At 33.9% G+C, this 22,245-nt stretch overlaps 1 protein-coding gene and 1 long non-coding RNA gene across 2 annotated transcripts; both read left to right on the forward strand.

Annotated features, from left to right (window-relative positions):
* The first annotated feature begins 8,276 nt into the window (after positions 1-8,276).
* On the forward strand, positions 8,277-10,326 carry LOC149566048 (uncharacterized). The gene is made up of 2 exons (XR_016361525.1): positions 8,277-8,400; positions 9,981-10,326. It is a non-coding gene; the product is annotated as an uncharacterized LOC149566048 (long non-coding RNA).
* A 63-nt stretch (positions 10,327-10,389) lies between these two features.
* LOC149566049 (uncharacterized) lies at positions 10,390-14,837 on the forward strand. The gene is made up of 6 exons (XM_089817336.1): positions 10,390-10,490; positions 10,688-10,820; positions 13,065-13,151; positions 13,355-14,037; positions 14,124-14,164; positions 14,271-14,837. Exons 3-4 carry the CDS (start codon positions 13,088-13,090, stop codon positions 13,885-13,887), a joined length of 597 nt encoding a protein of 198 aa, XP_089673462.1. The 5' UTR covers positions 10,390-10,490; positions 10,688-10,820; positions 13,065-13,087; the 3' UTR covers positions 13,888-14,037; positions 14,124-14,164; positions 14,271-14,837.
* Positions 14,838-22,245: the final 7,408 nt, after the last annotated feature.

The following is a 22,245-nucleotide window of genomic DNA, read 5'->3' on the forward strand; positions in this document are numbered from 1 at the left end:
TTCAGCCAAACCCATATCACGGATTAAGAGATATCATAAAAATACGAACTATTGTCTTAAAACTTGAAAAACAAATAATACTGCACATATAGTACAATAACTTTTGCAATACTATTCTGATACAAATGAAATTTAAAGAATTTTTTCGTTTGTATGTTTTCTAAATGTTGTTAAAATTTTAACCAAATCCAGATCATATATTATGAGATATAAGAAAAATACGAACTGCTGTACTTTCCTTTCTAAAACAAAAATAGAAAAAAAATTTGAATTTCAAAAACTTAAAAAGCTGGCAAGAGAAATAGGGTTAGATATAATAAAAAAATTAAAAATAAAGAATCCTTTGGTGGCAAGCCTTCCAAAGGAGGTTAGAAAAAATTTAAAATGAAAAACTCTTTGGCAGTAAACCTTCCAAAGAGGGTTAGGAAAAAAATTTGAAGATTGAATAAAAAACCTGCAAAAAAAAATAGGAATGAATTTTTTTCTTCACTTCTCCTCTCAACAAAGTTCTCCAATATGGTAACCTTCACAAAAGCTCAAAACAAGGATTAGAAAGCTCTGATACCATGTAAGAAAAAGTGATTGAAATGATAAAATATAATAAAATGAAATAGCATGAAATAATAGATTTAATCCAAGAGAACAAGAAGAGTTTTACCATACAAATGATACAAGATCAATGGAGCAGTACCAAAGAGGAAGCAACACAAGAGACAAGGATTTGATAAGGGGAAAGCAAAGAAAACCCCTTGTGAGTATTATGAATGAGGCAAAAACCTGAGAGAGAGAGAGAGAGAGAGAGAGAGAGAGAGAGAGAGAGAGAGAGAGAGAGAGAGAGAGAGAAGAAATGGAAAAAAATAGCTCATTTACAATAGCATCAAAAACTTGATGTGAATAATAGAGACTAGATGAAAATGTGAGAGAGAAGCACCTCTTTTAAAGAGATGAGAAAGGAGTTGCATGTATTTGCATGTGTAACTCTCATTTCTATGAATGCCACATTCATAAAAAGTGTGTGCAAAGTGTCAAGTTCCTCTTAAGGAGGAATATCTATTTTCTTTATTAAAGGAAATACAAAAATGAGCTGTCCTCACAAGTGGAGAATAGGACAAGAATGACATGTCCTTTACATGTGGACTAGAGGACAAATAAATAATATATAAGGGATACCTTAGTTTATCCCAATAAATAAATAAATACAACCAAGGAAAGATTATTAATTCTAACACTTGTACTATATATTGTACTAGTCTTATTATACTGAGGTGAAGTTTGGTCACTTGAACTTATGTGTAGTTCCTAAGACCAGCGTTATGACTTCTACACTTCCACCTCCTATTCAGATTCCATCTCTTGGAAAAGATTACTCTTCAACATTGCCTACTATTGCAGCTCTAGTCATCAAGCCACCTACTACAATTGTTGAGGCTATATCAGAAGATGCACATCTCCTATCAGATGATGGATTCAACACACTTGTTATCCCACCTCCATTGGAGATTCTATTTTAGGATTCTCATACTTTCTCCTTTGAGCATTAGCTAGGACTTCCAATTGCACCTTACATACATGGGTTTTATCTTTCTTTTCCATTGCCTTTGTTTCCTTTAGACTAGAGCCACTTTGGTATGTTCATCAACATAGGAGTTCTACCATTCTAGGGGGGCTAAGGAGTCTCAAGCTTCTATCATGGAGGCTTTCATTGTACTTGTGGTCTTGAGAGATTCTCTTGAGATGTTTCATTTGTGCATCCTTTTCTATCTCTTTTTGGAGTAGGGGTTTTCCCACTGGGTTTTATCTATTTCTCTATTTCATAGAGATTTGATTGTGATTGGGTACCTCATCAGGCCTTATTGTCGGGACCCAAGCTTTCTTTTTGCATTGTTTGTAGCTACATTGTTGCTCATCTTAAGGAGGGGTGTTAGAGAAAAAGGTTAATTTCATTTCATTTATTAAATTACCTTTTCTCACTTTATGCACTTATGTATTCACATTTAATAATTAATTAGTAATTATTAAATGGATTTTCCCTTTTAGGTTACCCCTTTTTCATGTTTCAATCTCCTTCTATAAGGATTGATCTTTTGTAATTGTCTCTTATCTTTTTCATTTTTGAGAATACAATTTGCATATTTTCAGAGCAAACTCTTGCCTCTTCTTGTCTTTTTCTTCTCTATGATAGGTTTCTACATGTAGGTATTCTTCGGGCTTTGTGGATTTGTATCTCTCAAATCCTTCATATCATTTATGGACAGGGCTTCATAATCTCCCACAAGAGTATTCGAATGAAGATTTTTATAAACTGATAGGTGACAAACTAGGGAAATATGTGAGATTAGTAGAGACAGTTGATAAAGTAATGTTTTAGATGTTCTCTCATATTTGCATTCAATGGAAATCATGTCATTCAAATGTTGCCTAAATTGATAGATTTGATATTTTTTGAAGGGGTGCGGAAGCAAGCCCTCTCAATAGACAAAGACTTGTTGTTTGCACATAGTTCCTTAGTGAAGAACATGAACAAGATGATTGTGAGATTGGGGGTAAAGGGAAGGAATTAGAGGAAGATAGATTAATGTAAAGAGTTTTAAATATAACTAAGTTGCATTCAAAATAGCAACAGGTTGCTTGTAAGGAATGGTTAGCAAGGGAAGATGAGTATGAATGTCTTTATTAAACTCAGTTGGATTAGCAAACCATAGTTTTGTGTTAGATAAGAAAAAAAATTGGGGCTTGCATATGATGGAAGTGGATCAAGGGATAGTGTTTTTGATAGGGTTGAAGAATCAGTTTGGGGATGGCTTTGGGATGGAATTTTTTTGAGTGACAATAGATGATGAAACAACAATTTTTGGGAATTGGTGTGTAGCTAAAGATTAAATTTCACGAGTAGGGAAGATGATACCTAAGGAGGTTCAGGTGGATGTTTAGGTCGAAGAAAGGTGGTTCAAGAGCACCCACATCAAGTGAATAATTTCAAAAGTCCTAAGAATGTATAGAATAGGTTAGGTTTAACATCCAAGCATTTGGACCTACTTGTAAGCCCTAGTTCCAAGATTGGCATAATTATAAGCCCTTGGTCAACTATGGTCAAATAGCTTAAAATCTTAAGATATTTTATGTTTTCATGTTTTTGGCATGTTTTGATCCTAGTTGGATCATTTAGTTAAGGTTTGAACATATTTTGTTCACAAATTGCAAAAGTTGTCTTAAATGCAAAAATTGCTCAAAAGTTGTCAAAACTTGTATTTTGATTGCCATCTGCCAAAAATGGTTTGAAATTCTTTTATGACCATTAGGGAAGCTTGCATAGGTCCTTTTAGGTGGATGGTAGGTAAACTCATGTACTCTTGCATTCAAATCGATAAAAATAACTCAAATTTCCTGCCAGATTGATGTTGTAACAATGTGTACAGATGCACCATAGCATCTAACCTAAATTTTCAGAAAGGTGGATGAGTCATCTTTCCAATGCACTTGATTTTTAGGTTTTGATCAATCTTCTAACTCAAGATATCTGCATTTTTGTAGAAGTTGTTTAGAAATATTGTCATACCTAGGGTTTCACAAATAATTTGCCATATCTTAGGATTTCACCATGGGAATTTGATGGCCTCTAGTGAAATCCAAGTGTGGATTATTTAATTTAAGATGTTCTTCGTCTTAGACTTGTATGTGTGGGTGGCCAATAGGAAATTGATGCCCTAGGCATGCAAGATCCATGTGCATGCTTATAACATTGGTCAACATCTCCCATAACTCACTCCAAAAGTGACACCAGGTCTTTAAATTGGGTTTGGTATATATTTATTCTTGCCCCTTCATGTTCCAATCATTGGTTTGAATTTTGGTGCTTTGCAAAGTGTATCTCCTTTCTATTTGGAGACCTAATAGGGCTAATTACTTAGGGAAGAAATTGGGAAAACCCTACTTTGTTTGTATCTTCATGTCTTGGTGTTTGGGTATGTCTATTAAACCTCAAAATGGTACTTTATTGTGTGATTTAACCATAGGGTTATGTGGAGATTGTTGAAGTTAAGTCAAATTTTCATGAAAAAGGGAGCTACAAGCCTAATATGGTGGATTTGTGAACCAACCACATGATAAATGTTGCATAGTTTGGTTTTAACCATAATTCCACCTCATGTTAGACCTAAATAGACTACAAGTCCATCCTTCAGTCTTACCTGGTCTTACTTTGCATTTCGAGGTCTTGTGTCAAGAAGTTGTCAATTTGTGCATTTTGGGCAATTTGGGATAAGTTCTCTAGATTGAAGGATCTTCCTTGTGATTAGGATTTCCTTGTATAGTGGGTTGGTTGTGATAGCCTAACATCTTAATTGAGCACTTATGATTAGTGCTTAAACACATTTGGGTAGGATAAAGGACACTTTTTTTGGCATATCTTCAATGAACGAGATCTAAGGACTAGTTACTCACCAAAGGGACTATTCCACCAAGCTCTATTGCATCAAAAGGTTGGCTCATAGTCTATTTATTAGATCACAAGAAAATAGGGCAAAGTCTTTAAAGGGGAACAATGGTCTAGTAGGTTGGAAATGATAAATAAGGATGATCAAGGTGGAAATGAAGGGTGTTTTGAGTCTAAGAAGATAAACCTCTTGATTGCAAGTGATGTTGAGGGAGGTGGAGTGTGGGATACACAAATCTCTCCTATTAAAATTTAGATAGCTCATTTGAATCAATTGGGGATTTGAGTTAGACTATAATGGAATCCAATTTGGAATTTGAGATAGAGGGCAACCCTAATGAGGATTTTTTAGTCTTGGAGGATGATGTTGTGTTGTGTGTGAAAAGAACTTTGATATAAATGGATGTAGAGGATCCTAAAGTGGAGGTGGGTGAAAAGAAAAAGAGAGGATGAAAGTCTAAGAAAATTCTATTGTTGCATGTATAGGTAGTGTGGGGGGTCAATATAAACTGAGATCGGAGAGAGGCTATGTCTCTTCCCAAGGGCAATGAAGTTACTATCATGGAATTTCAGGGATTGCAATGCCCTTAACAAGATTCACTTGATCAAGTAGAGTTTTGATCAAGTGAGATTTGATATTGTTCTCCTACAAGAAACAAAGGTAAAAAAGGAGGATCTTTTGAGTTTGGATAGACATTTTAGTGGATGGAAATTCATTTGGAGGGAGGCTCAAGGGGCTTCAAGGGGCTTGGGTGTACTATGGAAAGAGAATAGGTGAATGTGGAGTTCATTCAATAAGATCATAATTTGAAGTGGATGAGGGTGTGTTCAAAATAATTGGGTTTGATGTTTAATTTGTTGAATAGATCAAAAAAAGAGGTATTGATGACTTTATCAAGTTTGATGGATGTAATGGACGAAAAAATCTGTGTGCTAGGGGGATTTCAATACAATTTCAAACTCGAGAGAAAAGGTTGAGGGCAGAGCTTGGATAAGTTCTAGTTAACAATATTTTAATATCTTTGTGATGGATAATGGTTCAATTGATATTCATTTTAAGTGAGGTGAGTTTACCTGGACTAATAAGAGGGCAGGGTTTGTGAATATAGTTCTGAGAAACTAGATCATTTTCTTCTAGCTGGGAATTGGGCTAGTTATTGTTGGACTTGTAAGGTTGAAATTGTGCCTATCCACGGTTTAGATCACTACCCAATAGGCTTACATTTTTTGGTAAACAAATTTGTCATTGTGAGATTCTCTCTAAAACTAACCATGTTCGCGTTATGACTAGTGAGAATTGTGCTAATAGTTGGAGGGACTACAACTGATCACTATTAAATTGCAATCTTCCTTTTCATTTGAGAGGGGAAACTCCCTCATATGATGGGTGTATTTGCAATTTTTGTGTACTTTTCACTTGAAAGTATGAAAGGAGAGAAAATAAAACTAAAAGAAAGTACAAATATAAACCTCAACAATAGGCATATGATTATTGACTAAGAATCACAAAAGACAACAATTTACAAGGGGGTTATGAGAATATAGATGTAATCATGGTCAAGGAAAGATAACAAATCCTAACATACGAAGCGATAGGCTATGTGAGTACATCCAAATCAAGATACCATGAAATGAATGCATACTTTGCACCAAATCAAATGATCCACATGAATGCATAAAGAATCGCTAGAATCACATATGATAACAAGTGATTATAATTTAGAAGAACAATTTGAACATATGAACAAACACATTCTTCATTATCTTTTGAGAATATACAAGTTCAAAAACTCTTACACATAATATGAAGCTAAGATTCAGTAAAAGTTTCTCAGAAAATTTGTCTAGAGTTTCCTCTTTCCAAAAAGTTTCCCCTCCTTTACATTACAAATTGCCTTGTATTTATAGGTATCATTTTGATAAGTAACCAACTTCGGATTAGTAACTAGCTCATTTTTGTGCAATTGATACAAGGTTACGAACTTTACAAATTTCACACAAAAGTGTTCAAATTCTTAACTTTGACCAAAAGTGACAAAAATCATGATTTAGAAAATCATAACTTGGAAACCAAGACATTAACCTATGATTGACTTCACTGAGATAACCTATCATCTTTTTCGCTTCATTTGTATTACTTTCATATTTGCCAAACATTCTCACAAATAATGTGAACTTTGAGGTATATATAATTGTGATATTGCTATCAAGATTTAACTGTGTCATTTTGAGTCAAAGTCATTGACCCATGTTTCATGAGTAGTGATTGGACATGAATACATCTCTCATGAGAATAAATAGAACACTTAGCACTCATTGGATCTAGGTGATGCTCACAAGGGTGAAGCACCAGGACTTCTCGAGAGGTCACCCATCCCAGTACTCCAGCCTAAGTGTGCTTAACTATAGAGTTTCCTCCATGGTTAAACTCAAAGCTTGCAACCCCATTTGCAAAACCTTCACCAAGTGTTGTGCCTTATGAACCATTCATTTGAAAGCCCCTTAAGCTCATCAATTGATAAGTAGGAGATAATTTCCACAAGATTTAACTGTGTCATTTTGAGTCAAAGTCATTGACCCATGTTTCATGAGTAGTGATTCAACATGAATCCATCTCTCATGAGAATAAATAGAACACTTAGCACTTATTGGATCTAGGTGATGCTCACAAGGATGAAGCACCAGGACTTCCCGATAAACTCACATCGTCTCTAATTCCACAATTGCATTCAAAACTGCAAGCATCTTATGAACCGGTTGACATGTATTGATTAATCTTTAGCACATCACACCCATTTAAACCATGAAAATCTTTGATACTTCAGTGGATGCCCATATTTTCCATGTTCCTCATGTCGATCAGAACATTGCATACGATGCTTCAATATACATACCTGGGGGCCACTGAAAGTGATTACGTATTGCAAGGAAATTTGGCAGTGACTTGAAGACATTTCTTTGGGAATCACAATAGGTGGAACCTATGGAGGAGTAATGTTTGGCATTATCACTGAAATAAAATCAGATGTGTTTCTCCTCAAGCCATGTGATCTGCCCTAACTCTCATCTTCAACTGGACCACCATGTTTAAAATGCATTTGAACATAAACTTTCTTCCCCAGCAAGGATATTATTGTCCTCGTATTTGGAATAAGTTATTGAAAAAGATTTGGTGATTTCTTGGCTTCGAGCATCTGTACTTTGTGTTGAGTCTTCTTGAGCGGCTTCATCTTCCTATATTGGCACCCTTGTTATCCTGATGTTGCGAGTCCATATTCCTATGAAGCATTATTATGATGTTGCGAGCTCATTGCAAAATGGAGAGAGCTTTAGTTTTCTATGATGGCTGTGGAAATCTTATCAAACATGTGTCACACGTCTCTTCAATGTGGCTTGGGACAACACCACTTTGAGGCATTATGTAAAATGTTTTGCGTGCTTCCTTGCTATCAATGTCAGACAACCGCTTGTTGGATAATAAGTTGTACACCCAAGGCATACCACTAAACAACGCATATTCATGTCACATAATTACTCAATTTTTAAAAAAGTTAGTGATGAAGGTAATTACGGTCACGTAAGCTGCGTGTAAAATAATCAGAGTCACAGAATGCGTGTGAGTATTATATTTTCAGGTTCATTAACATTAATCAGAGTCACAAAATGCGTGTGAGTATTATATGAATATTATATTTTCAGGTTCATTAACATTCTCCAGCGTGCAAAGCATGAGCAAATATTCGGTTATCTGGTAGTCAGTCATCTGGTGTGTAACGTAAATTTTGAGTTATATGAATTTTGGGATACTTTTGGCACTTCTAAATTTATCGTAGCAATGGTGTCTTAGAAATGAAAATTCGTTGCAGTGCGTGATGGAGTTGCAGAAGATTGAATGCTTGCAATGCCGACTGACAGGCATGAATATAGAAAACTTCCCCAGATGCGCTAGTTCCCACAAGAATCACTTGGTGAATATGTTTTACACTGCATTTTTGGCTTAAAACTATGGTTAATATGTTTCGAATGATAGATCGAATTAGTGATTCTTTGGAGTCTGGTTTTGTATAATTTAGTACGCTTCAATCTAATGCCAACTGGCTGGGAAAAAAACTTGTTACAGAGAACATATATGAACAAGTGACGCAAGCGTCATAGTTCCTGTCATTTAAATTTTAAAGTAGCAATGTTTTCATTCAAACATTGATAATTACATGAGACGGTTTATGCTGATGAATCTTGATGTGAGTGACTTGCTATGGTTTGAATAGTGTAAAAATAGCTTATTTGCATTAAATAGAAAATCAAATATAAAAGATAAACAAGTTAAAAGAAAATAATGCAGAGAAAAATATTCATAACAAAATATTTGAATTGTTGGTCTTTATATTGTTTAAAATTTACAAATATAATTTCACTTGTAAAAAATTGCTAAAATTTTATCGTAATTTTTTAGAATGTAAAAGCTTATTTCCTAAAGTTTTTATAATGTTCTTAAATAACCTTTAATCAATAAATAATTATGAATAAAATAAAATCTAATATATTTATATTAAATTATTGTGATTAAATATTTATATAAATATTCTAGTTCACAATCAATAATTGGAAAAATAAAATAGAAAATTGAACATAATAATATAAAATACTAAAAATAAAATAAAACTATATTAAAAAATATTAAGATTTAAGTTTTATTTCTTATATAAAGAAAATAGTCAATATGTTATGTCACTGATATAATTACTATTTGATCTTTATGTTTAAAATAGTTCTAAAAATGATTTTTTATGGTAAAAGAAGATTTGTATAAAAGATGACATAAGCTATAATTAATACATTTAAAAAAAGATTTCTAAAAAAGATGACATAAGCTATAATTAATGTATTAAAAGTAATGTATTAAAAGAAAATTAATTTTACTCCTTCCTGTTATTGTTCCAAGCCAATCAAAGAAGAGATAAATTATTTTGTTTAAATCATTTAAATAAATGAAAAATTTAAAACTATAGTTTGTAGACATATGTTGTAAAAATTCTTGACTCTGATTAGATATTTAAAAGTTACTATTGCATCCTATGGCATCTAATGAATGCAACAACATAGAGGAACTAATAATGGAACTACTGGGTGATTTCATTCTATAGGGTATCTTGATCAACTTGACATCCTAATAGTCAAGGATTGATGTTTTTCTTGACAAACGTGTGATCAGTCACAACTCTTCTAACTTTTTTATTATTTTTTTAATATTTAGTATTCATTATTATATCTATATTTTTTATTAATTATGTATTCAGATTATTGTAACCTTATAGCTATAATGTCAAGTTTGTTTTTTTAAATCTTGACAATCCTTTTGAACTGATATTTATTTCTATAATATATTTGAATTTTATTATTAGTTCCTGCTCTATGAATACTAATGCAGGTGCTATTAGTCTTATTAATTTCACCAATGGGGTCAATGTATTTTTTCATTTCTCAGGCCTATTTTAATGTTTATTTTCGGTAATTTTTTTTCAATTTTTTTTTTAAAAATTTTGATTAGACTGCAGGAATCGGGTGCAGCACGGCTCCCCCTATAAACTGCAGTGCACCGGATAAACTTTTTAGCGTGACCGGTAGCGCTGGCACAACACGCCCACTGGTACCACAAGGACGGAGGAGACTAGAACCCGTGACCAACCCTCTGCAACAGACAAGAAAGATTTAGCCAACCAAACTAGGGCCCCCGCCCTTATTTTCCAAATATTTATTAATAGTGTTTATCTCACATTTCATTGGCTGCACTCAATTTAGACAAGGAAAATTTTAATTTTTCCAAACCGAGTGAAAATTGTTACAACAAATTGCCGCTGAAAATATCCAATGCATATCTGTGTGACTTTCATTTATGTTAGTTGTTCAGAATTAATTAATTGCTCATAAATGCTCACCTTTATCTCTATCTTTCATCGACCTAGTCCACTTTTTACATTTGCAAAGATCTCTATTTCTCTACACTCAGACAACGCAAGGAGAGGGACTGGCTAGCGCACCAATTCTTGATCTCTTGTCTGTTAGTTTCACTTTTTTCAACCCTTAATTTGTTACCTTTGTTTTGATTTAACATTTGATTTTTGCAAGTAGAATGCAGAAATAGTTGGATGCAAACAGATTTTGGTCTGTTTCATTTTTCTATTGTGCTAAGGTTTTGTAATTTTTTATTGTCATAGTTTTGATATAGTAAGCCAAGTTAAATCTTTCTTTTGGTAGTTGAAAATCTTCGCAAGATCCCGGGTTCAAATTCCACATGGAAACGTACTTATTACTGCAAACCCGGTAAGAAGTTAGTTCAGAGTTTCTGCTAGAAGAAGGCTGACCTCTGTGCGAGCAGCTACAGTAACAGGTAAAGTTTTTGACGATATGCATGGATAAAATTTGGCAATATGCATGGATGATTTCTTTTTCTTGTTCAATCTTCGTTGAGGATTTATAACGTTTTTCATTGACTGTAGTTAAAATTTATAAACAGGGCTCACCTTAGAGTTTGCCCTGTCAATCGTTGTTTAATTGCTGCAATGGGCTGCCTTTAAATGTTGGCAAAACTTTGGAATTGAATCACTTTTTACGGATAGGCTATTACAAAAAAAATTTAATAAATACTGAAAAAGAGATTAGTTAAACCTCTTTTTGTTGCTGAGAATCGAAACTGGCGTAGTGGTGGAAAACCCCTAATCAATTGTAGCATATCCCAAATAACAACCATAGAAGTTATAAGTAATGAATAATCTGGAGCTAGATATCAATATTTCTCTAGAAATAGGCTACCAAAAATTTTTTGTGGGCAAGTATACAGACTTAGCTTAATATATCGAACTTAATTTTGATACGGTACTCTATGGACTTTCTTATTAGCAGACATATCATAAGCCAGTCGATAGTCTTTATTCAATTTAAGGCCAAAAACTATATATACCTTAAAGAAAGATTACAGTGTATCTGACGGTAGGGTACATTGCCTTTTCAAGATACGTACTGATCGAGTAATAGCGATTTGATTTTCTGCTGCAAACAAAACGTCTATTTGTTATATTATTTTAAGTGGAAAGACTTAATTACAAATGGGGAATTCGTATCCTGCTGGCCTCGAGCTTTTCTGCAGCGATTTGATTTGTTGTACCTGGGAAAATGCTTTTATTGCATGGATTTTTAAATTTTTGAGAGTCAACTGTAGATAGGAAAGTTTATCTTGAACCTAGTTCAATAATTTCAGCAGCGATTCGTTTTTTATGGCCGCTGAAAAAAAGTAATTATCTCTAAGAGCCTTTTCAGAGAGAAATGCCGCTTTCGCTGACTTCAATATTTCTGCCTTAATGTTATTATGTAGGGTTTATACAGAGAAGAATAGCCGCTTTATTTTGTATTCTTGGTATCTATTTCAATCTTTCTTCCATTTTACAATAAATCCTTTATACAGTAAACATAAAATTGAGTGGTGGATATTCTAAGTTTAATTCTGGAGTATGTTGCACAATGCTGAGTTTATTTTACTTAATGTGCTCTGATTAGATGTAAAGATAGCTTTAGAAATTTTACTATGACATTTTGATTTCTTGATAAAGAAATGGAGCAGTTAATGCCTGTGCACAGATCTATTTTCCATGTTTCATTAGAGCATTATATAAGGAGTTTATTACGTTGCAGTGTTTTCTTGAGGAGAGTCGCTCTTTGATGCGTTTTCCAGCTCATCAGGAAATAAAAAACAATATGAAAGTGGACAGAAATATGAACCTCATTTTGAACTTTGTCTACGATAAACTCAATCAAGTCATGGCTTGTCATGGAATTGGCACAATGCTGATGTATTTATCTGCTGTCAAATTCTATTGCACATAAATTTAACAACCTTCTATACACATACTTCTTCTCACTTCAAAATTTGACAGTCTTCAATGTTTTCTACAGTTAGTTAATATGTGTTGCATGCACTTTTATTATTAAGTCTACAGTTAGTTAATATAACAGCAATATTATGTTTTCTACAGTTAGTTAATATATGTTTCCTGCAGTTTTACAATTAAAAAGTTATTAAAATATATTAGAAAAAACAGTCGTCTCTAGCTACTAGCTAATTATCTTTGGAATCTGTATCATTACCTTTGAGAAAACATAGGCGAAACCAATTCAAATTCTTGTACAATCAGGAGAATTTTGAGTGGAAAAAAACCATCATATGCACCAGCAGATAGATCATAAAAGCACACATCAGCACTTAAATGAGGAATCAGTTATATGAGAGCAGATTTTTGAGTGTAACAGAAGATCCTTGTATAAAATATAAATTTGATTTGACATTAATTATTAATCTAAAATATAGTGTTCTTGTAACAGCAATTAACTTCTACTATTTTGCATGATATCTTTTTCCTCATGAAACTGTTTTCACAATTTTATGGCGTACTCCAAGCTGACATAAATTCGTATCAAACTAATAAAAATCTACTCCAAGCTCCTTTGTAGCATATGGCAGGAACTGTGACACATCACGTCCCTTGTTTAATAACATAAAAATATGTTTAATTTATGATCAAATATAATAAAATATATATTTATGATCAAGTATTAAAAACATGTTTGGTTTATATTTCAGGAAAATAACCTTATATTTGTTTCATGGCTTTACTCAAGAATAGATGGAATTGGAAAGATAGACAAGTGGTCACAAGTAGTAGTACAGGTAAATCTCATTTTATAATTATTTGAAAAAATATATTTTAAACTTCTAAATTAAATATTTTGTAAGTATATTAATAATTTATGTTTTCCCCAAATGTTATAATATCAAAAAATGATTAATATTTGTAATGCTATTTTAGAATCAATTATAATAGAATGTTCAAGATAGAGCCTGAATGCTTATCTCTCTTTCTTCCCAAGAAGATGAGGAGATAGAGCCTGACTACCTGGTATATCTATGGATCGCTGATGGTTTCATCCCAGCAGGAGATGACCAACTGGATATGGCGTGGAATTGGTTAGAGCAGCATGCCCAGCTGTGTTTGGTTGAACTATGGCAAGACACAAGCTCTCATGAGTTCTCAAACACACATTGCAAAGTTCATGATTTATTGCATGATCTGGCAATACACGTATCTAGAGAAAATAGATGTGCTTTTTCTGTTGGGGAAGCTACACCTACGATTGCTGGCACTGCATGGTGTCGGATTTTACTAGCCAAAAAAGATATTGACAATCGTGCTCTCTCACGCAGGATCTCTCCGGAAAATATGTTTAATGACATGAGGGGACTGCGTGTTCTGGACCTGAGGTGCACAAGGATCTCTGCATTGCCTGCATGTGTTGGAAAGATGATACTTCTCAAAGTCCTGAATTTATGGGGTACAATGATTAAGGAGCTCCCCGAGTGTGTCAGAAATCCGAAAGGACTCTGTTTCTTGCAATGCCAAGAATAGAAAATTGAGATGTATGTTTGCGCCTCCCAGATAACAGAACTAGAACGTCTTTAGCATTTAGAGGTCTCGAATGTTTCTTTCGGGCCGAGGGTAATATTAAAAATGGTCTCTCTGAGAACACTGCGATCAATGTTGACTCATCTTTGGAAAGTAAGTTTACACGTTAAGAATGACATGGAGGTGGAGATCGTTGCACAGCTGGTGAACTAACGTAATCTGAAATTGTTTCCCTACAGATTTGAACAGGAGATTCTGCAGTTTCCGGAGACAATGAGAGGTATGAAACATCTGGAAAAACTTATGTTGCATCACTTTGCAGTGCCTAGTTGGATAAGCGATTTGGTAAGTATAAGGGATTTGCTGTTCGGTTTTTGTGAATACAGTGACTTTCCAGAATTCGAAAGAATGCCCGAGCCCGATCTCGTCAAATTAGAATTGACTAGTAATGAAGGGTGCAAAGAATTTGCAAAGGCGTTCGGAGTGTCGATAGGATTTCCACGCCTCCGCTTCCTACGCATTGCAGACTTCAATGCTTTGAAGGAGTTCCCTCAGCTGGAGGAGGGAGCAATGCTATATCTTGAGGGGTTTAAATTAGCCAGATGCGGGAATCTTATCAAATTGTGGCATAATTACTCATGTGTCACACGTCTCTTCAATGTGGCCTGGGATAACACCACTTTGAGGCATTATGTAAAATATTTTGCATGCTTCCTTGCTATCAATGTCAGACAACGGCTGGTTGGATAATAAGTTGTACACCCATGGCATACCACTAAACAACGTGGATTCATGTCCAGTTATTCTACTCTATATTTGTAATGCAGAGGTAGCAGCATCTATTTGAGGCATTTTGTCAAACAGTTGGAGTGTTTTGTCTGGCTATGGAGTATGTGAATTATTGACATATTAATTCCAATTTCTATAATTTCAACATCTTTCATTCTGTGATCTTTTAAGGCTTCGATTCCGATCATTTGCAATTGTTCAGTTTCTACGTAATCATGTTACTTCCCACTTTGCATTTCTTGAAGATGGTAATTGTTGTGAGACATTCTACCAAACAGCAGTTCGCTAGCTGTGCCGAGACTCCATACAATACTTTATCGACATGTCACACGAAATGTGTGCAGCAAGTAATGCAATTACATAATGAAGTTCAAGCTTTCCATGATGATCTCGATTGAACTCACCGATTGCTTTCATCTTTTTGTGAGTGTGGCTTGCATGCATGCTTGTTGCCAATCGTGCTCATTAATTTATTTTGTTGTGTATTTTAAGGTCATTCTTAAACATCATATTAAGGAGAAAATTAAGTTCAAAAAAATAAGTTAATTTTGAGTATTTAGAACTTTTAGTCTTGGAATGAAGCTTAGTGTGTGATGTTTACCCTATCGATATTTTAGGACCAGCCTTAAACATCACATACTAAGGAAGAAATTAACCTTTGAAAAATAAATCAACTTTGACTATTTACCACTAGTAGCTTATGAATCAAGCCTTAGTGTGTGATGTTTAAGCCATCTGATATTTTAGTGATCTGCTAGACTTATGGAGCATCTTGCACAAGCCTTAAGATAGGGGTGGTTCGAATGTGCGGGTTGAGCGCTAATAATTATTAGCAATGACTTCTAGTGGGCAATTTGCCAAGGCAATTTGACAGGCATGTCTAATGCATACCGCTTTATTATGGTTAGGAATGTTTGGTGAGTTTACATGTTCCCATCTCCATTCTCATTTCTTGAGGAGAAGGTTTATGAAGGATGACTTGTTATTGCAATTGAAATATTTGAATGAATTTATATAACACATCCTTAAGTCATCCATTGAACATTCTTATTGCATGCTAACAAATGGTGCCATCATCTCCATATCTCCATAGCATGAATGGACATCTTGGGTGGTCATGAGAGTTTTGTTTGCACTTTCTTCATTTGATTAAACATTTTATTGCCTTCCCATACATATCTACAACATCACTCTAAAGAATTATAGTTCACATACAACCAAGAGGTGTTAGTAACCGTTTCTTGAAATGCCCAGTTAGGAATGCTCTGAATTGAAGCATTTAAAACATATCTTGGTTATGTCTCAATTTTCTAGCATACACAACCTATCAGAGGTTTTCATTTTGGCTTTTTCAAACATTTTATAAAACTCGTTGTGAATGCTCAAGTTTTAAGCATTAAAAACTTTTAAAGGTTATGAGTTTGACCATTTCAAGCATCAATAGTTGTGTCTTTGACTTTTTTGAACATTTTAGAAAAGTGAGTTAGAAATGCTCAACTTTGATGCATTTTAAATCATTAAGTTGTGTTTTCTTGACTATTTAGCACAAACAACCTTTCATTAGTTTTGAGTTTGACTTTAATGAGCACTTGGGTTACCAATTTGACTTTTTCAAGCAAATTGAAAGAATGAGTTATGAATGCTCATTTTTAAGCATTGAGAACATGAGTGCTCAAATTTTGAACATTTCTAACTTTGAAAATTATAATTTTTAATCTTTTGAGCATTTTTATGTATTTTGGAAGCTTTTTGGTTAGGAATTATAACTTTTTGAGCAAGAACGTGCATAACTTTGGCAAATAAGTTTGTTTTCAACGTGGGTGGGCTCATTTCGAAGGTAAGAATGAGAAGAAGAATTAAATAATTAAAACTATTCCAAAAAAATAATTTTAACTATTTATTTTGATCAAAACTTGAGCCACATTAATTTGATTGAAAACTTGACCCATAAATCATAAACTGGATATACAAGGCAACAAGCAACACGTTTACAAGAGGATTATTCCCTGGACATATGTCCCTTCAAGTTTGAGGTGATGTGGTTGAGAGGTGAAGGTTTTAAGGATGTGGTAAAGCAATTATGGATGTTAACTCCAATGTTAGAAGGTAAAACAACATTTATTTTCTTCAAAAACTGATAGTTTGTAAAGGAAAAGCTAAAGGTCTGGAATAGGGAGCACTTCCAAAATATCTTTAATAAGAAGTTAAAACTAGAGGAATCTTTAAAGAATTTAAATGATATTCTACATGACACAAGGGAGGTTGATTTTGAATAGGAAAATTCTTTAAGTAAAGAGTATGTAGAGGTATTGGCTAGGGAGGATTTTTTTGGAGGCAAACATCTAGAGGAGCTTGGTTGAATGATGGGGACCGTAACACTAAGTTTTTTCATAATTTAGTTAAGATGAGAGGAGTTTATAATAAAATTTTCTCTATTTAGGATGAGATGGGCAGAGAATTAAGGGAGTTAGAGGAGATCAATAGTGATTTTTTTTTATTTTTTTATTTTTTAAAGAGGAGAGGCCAAAAGTTAGTTTTAAACACTCCTAGGGTGGACATAGTAATGAGAATGATGCTAAGGTGTATTTCTCAAGATCAAAAGAAGATGTTGATTTCTAAGGTTTCAATGGAGGAAATTAAAAAGTTTTTATGGGGTTTGGACAAGGATAACCCCCAAGGCTAGATGGTTTTCCATCTTTGTTCTTTCAAACCTTTTGGGATGTCTTAAGCATAGAAATTTGGGAAGTGGTGGAGGAATCTCATTTGGGTGGTTTTGTTTTAAAAGATCTCAAAAACACTTTTATAGCCCAATTCCAAAAAAAAGATGAAGTGTCTACCTTTTAGGAATTTTGTCTCATTTCTCTATGCAACACAATGTATAAAATTATTTCAAAAGTTATGGAAAATATATCAAAGAAGGTTTTGGATTTAGTCATTTATGATAAACAAAGTGGTTTTTCTCTAGGAATATCATTTATGAAGGAGTGATAATAGTGCATAAGATGATTGGCTCAATTAGTGATAGAAAGCTAGAAAAAATGATGGTGAAACTCAACATTAAGAGGGCCTATGATCAGGTCAATTAAGCCTTTTTGCTGAAGGTTTTTAGTGGATTTATATTTGATCAAAAGTGGGTTGATTGTGTGAAAAGTTGCATAATTACCCCTCAATTTTTAGTGTTGGTGAATGGGAATGTGTAGCTTTTTTTTTGAGGTTTATAAAGGTATTCATCAAGGGGATCCTCTCTCCCCCATTTTTTTATAATCATGGTTGAGGCAATGGGAAGGTTGATAGTCAGAAAGAGAAGGGAAGGTTTGTGGAAAGGGGTGAAAGTGGCGGAAGGCACTGATGTTATGTCTCATCTACAATTTTTGTATATGACACATTTTTAGTAGGTGAAGCTTTAGAAAGAAAAGCAAGAGTTATGAGAGAGACCTTGGATTTGTATGGATGGGTCTCTAGACAAAAGATTAATTGGAAAAAGTCAAAGATCTCTTATTTCTAACACCCCTAGAGGAAACAATTTGCTATTTGCATGATTCTTAATATCCAAGAAGGTTCATTGTGAAGTAAGTATTTGGGAATTCCCTTATTTCAAGGAACAAGAATTTTTTTAGAAAGGGTTAGTGGATAATTGTTTGATGAAAATAGATGGATGGAAGTGATGATGGTTGACTTTAGTGAGATGTATTCTCATGTTGAAATCTATAGTCTCAATAGTCCCTATTTTTTGATGACATGTATGAGGATTCCAAAAAAGGCAATCAAAGTGATTGAACAAAAAATGAGGAATTTTTTTAGAATGATGCAAGTGAGGAAGATAATCTACCCTTATTGGCAAGGGAAAAAATTGCAAAGAAAAATATCAATGAGGTATATGTTAAGGGATCAAAATATGATGAATGAGGCTTTTGGTGCTAAGCTCATATAGAGTCTTTATAATTTCTTAGATCAATTATGGGAAAAAAAATTAAGAGCTAGGTATTTGGATTTGGATGAGGCTAAGAGAATTTTGAGCTATCAGAAATCCATTGGTTGGGTCAATCATTTGGAATTTTATGATGTCTTACATGCATGTGATTATTGATCACATTTCTTGGATGGTGGGGAATGGGAAGAAGGCAAAAGCTTCAGATGATTCTTGGAATGGATATCCTATTTAATCTAAATTTCAACATTATCAGGAACTCTAGGATATTTTGGGAGCTAGATGAGGGGAAAGCATGGTAGATTATATGGAAAGTGTAGAGGGAACTTTAGGAAGGATATAGAAATGGAAGAGTTTTAATTTGGATTGGCATTCAACACAACATAAGGAGTATTTAAAGGATGTTTTAATGTAGAGATAGGTTTATATGATGAATAAAGAGGATAAAGTGTTTTGGTGTGCTTTGATGGGCCTCTAAAAGGCCATTGTTTTAAGATCTTTTATCTTGTTTTTAAGTAGTTATCTTGCAGAAATAGTAATGACTTTATGGTTTTAAGCAAATAAACTTATGTTTTCATGTATATGCTCTATATATGATGAGACATTAAGTAGAAGTATGAATATTTCAAATATGCTATAATTGTTTGAATCTATGGACAAAAATGGTATAATGAAGTGATGTTGCATGCTGATAAATGTTTCCTAATTTATGCTATGTCTTGGGTAGTTTTCCTCCTATAGCTAGAGGATTTGCAAGAGTCATAATTTGAACTTACACCTTTTCTAATATTGATGATAAAATAAATATATGTATGTGGAAGTGGTGTGCACATTGAATGTTTTTCAGGTACTTATTGTGGATATTCAAGAGTCAATACCTCAGCGTTAAAGTCAGAACCAACCAGATTGTTGAATCATTATGAGTGGAGCAAGTCATTATATGCTTTATATTGGAATAATGCACGAATGTAACTTCCACAACTTGCTATATTCCTGGAGGATTTATTCATGGTTAATGGTGATTCTGTTTCAAACTTTATGAGTTTGTAATTGATCCTCATTAATGGAGTGATCATAGAGTTAGGAAGTAGTTGTAGTTTCCTTTAAATAACGACTGTTGTAGCTTTGTGGGCATTTTTTTGAAAAAGATAGAAGTCAGGTTTATTTTCATAGCAATCCAATGTGATTTAGTTTTTAGTCAAGTGTAATTCCTTCACCATGAATGAATAAAATGAGCAGTTCAAGTCTATTTCTCTTATCTTGATTATCTTTTCTATTCACTCATCCAAGGGGGGCCACTTGGTGAGTGAATTGTTCTAGTAGAATAGATTTCATTTCGTTATTTGTTTCCTTGCAAGATAGAATTGTGTTGCTTCTATAGCCATTGATAACAAAATCAATGAATTGTTCTTGTAACATACGTGAATAGATAGGTTTATTGTTGCAGCATTACTTTTGAGCTTTAAGTTAAGTTTTTGTTTCAATTGCAAGCATAGAATTCCTTCAACATTTCCTTTGCATTAGTTGTAATGACTTGAAGGAGAATTAGAGCATAGACTTTACAATCATCCTTTCAAGTTTATGCTCCCGAGTTGACAAATTAAATGAAGTCAGTGTATTATTTTAAGTAAACATGTGATGTTGTCTGACCATGAAATCACTGTAAAAGGATGTCCAATCCTTTGTTATTAAAGTAATAAGTTGACTGGACATTTTTGTCACCATTACCAAGGAGGTGTTAATCTAGTTCAACCTTAAAGTCAGGTTGTTAGTTTGAATTCTGCATTGTTTTGCATGCATAAAATAAGAGACCTCCTTGGGATATTTCTTCCCTGTAATAGTCAGGAAGACATTTTCAATCTTGAGCCTAAAGAACCTCATAGTGAGAATGAAGAAGAAGAACCTTTTGAAAATCCATTTGCTACTGCTCAAGAATAAATACCCTCATCCTCTGACGAATCCTTGCATTTGAATGATCTCTTTGTTGAACCTAAATACCAAGATAATCCACTTGGCCTTGCTATCTATCAACTACCACTATCAAATCCTCCTCCCAAAATGACTCAACATCAACTTACATTTCACTTTTCTATCCCTCATCAGCAAGGTAATCAAAACTTGAAGAACATACCTTCTATTGCACTTCCAAAGTTCTATGGCTTAATTACTAAAGACCCTAAAACCTTTCTCTTTGAGTTTGATATCCTTTCTAGAAGTTATGACTATACAACTGATGTTCACAAGCTAAAGTTATTTTCATCCACCTTAAATGAAGTTTCTCTAAGATGGTTCATGGGGTTGGGTGCCAACACTGCAGCAAATTGGCCTGCAATGAGCAATTTATTTCTAACAAAGTATAAAGAATACTGTAGGGGTCGAGATTTGAAAGGGGATAACATTTTCAAAATGTCCCAAAAGGATGATGAAACCTTGGAGGACTATGTTTCACGATTCATGTTCAACTTCCAGTTTAATACACAACATCAGCTAAATGAACAATCAAAGAAACACCTTTTTTTAAGAGGTATACATGATGGGAGTATTGAAGCTCTAGATTTAATGGCAAGAGGAGATATCACTCAGAAAAGTTGAACTAATATACAGAGTATATGTTTGAATTATTCCAAAGCCACTGTGAAGAAAGGTAAGGGACTTAGAGATCTACCACATAAGTCTAACGGCAGTTTAGGAGTATCAAAGTGATACAGGAGCATCTAGTGGTGTAAGGGCAATCTTGTATCATCCAAAAATATGCTTAGTGTTAGTTTCTGTTTAGAGTGTTTTTATTTTTGGATACCCATTAGGTCAAATAAAGATTCCAACTCTCATAGCTCCACTACTAGTTTTCTGGGTTAGATTTTTTAAACACCTTGGAATACGTGCCAATGTAGAAAATAGATTATTTTGTAATTGGGCCATAATTATAATAAGTTAGAGGGTGTAAGTTGGAGGGATGATTATACTTGTAATTTAAAGCACTCCAAAAAAAGAATCAGGTCAAAGGCTTTACGAATTGAAAGTTATTGTAGTTTTAAGTTGCCTGAAGACCTCCTAAGAGCACTTCAAAGTCAGATTTCAGGCACTAAATGGCCTCATACGAGCTCGAGAAATGGGGGACAAGAAAAGCTATCCATAGTGCTATAGAGTGCTTGGAGAGCTTTCCAGAAATGTAAATGGTTCGTCAATCAGATTCCCAGATCAAAATTTATGCCTCCCAGAAGCTAAACTACCATTTCTAGATTCTTCTAATTTTACACCGACTTATGACGTATATTCTAGAACTTTTTGTTTTGGCAGTGAATGCCAAATGGCATATTCTAAAATGTACTCCTAACCCTAAACCTAATTTTTTTTACTTAAAGATATTTTTGGCATTATAAAGGTAGTTTTTTTGGTGGAGTTCGGGAGAAGGTAATGGAGGAGGGTTTTCTCCAAGATCAGACAACATTGTAAGCCTATAGGGCACGTCTTTGGTTTATTTTTATTGTACTGAATGCAATAGCATATCACTTATGATAATAATATTTCCCTTTTCCTGTTGTGTTGATTTTGTCTTGGGTTGTGCCCTCATCAAGTGGTATCAGAGCAAGTCTTCTTGAGTGTGTAGACAAAGCACCGACTATGAGATAGTTTGCACCAGGACT

The sequence above is a fragment of the Cupressus sempervirens genome, chromosome 3 (genome assembly GCF_028749045.1).
Source record: "Cupressus sempervirens isolate cs-2001-9-10 chromosome 3, ASM2874904v1, whole genome shotgun sequence".
NCBI classification, from domain to species: domain Eukaryota; kingdom Viridiplantae; phylum Streptophyta; class Pinopsida; order Cupressales; family Cupressaceae; genus Cupressus; species Cupressus sempervirens.

What these genes read in the sequence shown, in the direction of transcription:
- LOC149566049 (XM_089817336.1), top strand. Translation starts at nt 13,088, where the DNA reads ATGGCTTTACTCAAGAATAGATGGAATTGGAAAGATAGACAAGTGGTC. An exon ending in GGTCACAAGTAGTAGTACAG is followed by an intron (nt 13,152 to 13,354) that starts GTAAATCTCATT and finishes CTTCCCAAGAAG; the next exon opens with ATGAGGAGATAGAGCCTGAC.